The 1,442-nt window shown below is 45.6% G+C and overlaps 1 protein-coding gene across 1 annotated transcript in view; it reads right to left on the bottom strand.

The window, feature by feature from the left end:
- The window catches only part of GUCY1A1 (guanylate cyclase 1 soluble subunit alpha 1), a 70,402-nt gene that overhangs the window by 16,550 nt on the left and 52,410 nt on the right, over window positions 1–1,442 (bottom strand). Inside the window, exon 7 of the mRNA XM_003803005.3 lies at window positions 266–751. Within this exon, the coding sequence (XP_003803053.1) occupies window positions 266–751 (486 nt within the window). The remainder of the gene's footprint in view (window positions 1–265; window positions 752–1,442) is intronic.

The following is a 1,442-nucleotide window of genomic DNA, read 5'->3' as shown; positions in this document are numbered from 1 at the left end:
TTTCCCCAAAGACAAAGTGGCAATCTTTCATGGAACAATTATGTCTGTTGCTGGCAGATTCTGAGCTATTTTTGGCTGGAGAACGTCCACATAATTAACTCACAAGGCTTGCTCGCAGGATGTGGCTTGCATGACCCCACAGAGAAGGCCTTTCACTTGCATTATAATTCAGCACTGCAGCCGCTGCCCATCCCCACTGAGGAAGTGCAAGTGCAAGTGACTTTTACAATTCAAAGGCTCATTCACTGCCTGGTTCCACCCCTACCTTATAGACATCCAGCTCTCCACACTGCTGGTCAAAGCGCGTGTACAGCGCATTAAGCATGGTGATGACCTGCAGCGGCGAGCACTGGGAGCAGATGGCCGTGAACCCCACGATGTCTGAGAAGAGCATGGTGACGTTACTGAACTTCTTGGCTTGCACGACTTGCCCTTGCCACAGCTGCTGAGCCACCTCAGAGGGAAATATAGAGCACAGAAGATCTACTGTCTTTTTCTTCTCCTCCTCCAGGGCTTGGTGGGCCTGCTCCAGCGTGGCCTTCAGCTTCCCCAGCCTCTTCTTCAGACCGTCTTGCGCTCGGGCCTGTTCCCCTATCAACACTACGTCCCGCAGTGCATTGTGAATCGGGATGTCCGACAGGTAGAGCCCTCGTCCTGTAAAATCTTCTAATCTGTCTACACAGGGTGACCCCAAGAACAAGATGGCACTGGACTCAACAATGTAGATCATTTGGCCTTTGAGGTCCATCACCTGCAAAGCAAAGGAGAAGCAGTTTAATTAAGCCTTCACCATCTTTCTGAGAGGAAGTGGATACAGTGGTAACCACTTTGAGTTTAAACCCAATTTTTTTCAACCTGCTAAAAAAGAACAACATGTTTTCTTATAGTTCCAATTTGCTATGAATTCTAAAATGCCTGTAGACATTTGAAGAACAGTGTATACTCTACAATGAAATCATGATTTGCAATGAACAATGTGAAAAAATATTATATTAAGGCTGTCTCACTGAGCAGAGTATGTTTCCACAGTATTACCTCTGTATGCTGATCATCCAAGGGACAGAAAAAACTGGTCAACATGTAGAGGTGGCCAACATAAGGAACTGGACTTGCTGCACTGATGTGTCCATGTGTTGCATGTCCAGTGTATGAAAATGAGGCCAACTTAAGGAGGTCAGTGTAGAGAGGTGGGCAGCTATGGAGGTTCTACTGGATATTTTTTTAAATATTCTCACTTGGTTAATCTGGAATTACATTATTTGCGTTTTGTAGCACTCATTAAATAGCATTTCCTTCTTTTTTTTTTTTTTTTTTTTTTTTTTTTGGCCGGGGCTGGGTTTGAACCCGCCATCTCCAGTATATCTGGGGCCAGCACCTTACTCCTTTGAGCCACAGGTGCCAGCGCATCTGGTGAGCATTTCAGTGAAAGCCAAAGTGACTTT

Source organism: Otolemur garnettii, unplaced genomic scaffold (assembly GCF_000181295.1).
Source record: "Otolemur garnettii isolate 467f Iridium unplaced genomic scaffold, OtoGar3 scaffold00274, whole genome shotgun sequence".
In the NCBI taxonomy this organism is placed as follows: domain Eukaryota; kingdom Metazoa; phylum Chordata; class Mammalia; order Primates; family Galagidae; genus Otolemur; species Otolemur garnettii.
The sequence above is the reverse complement of the archived record's forward strand: the minus strand, read 5'-3'. Positions and strand labels throughout refer to the sequence as shown.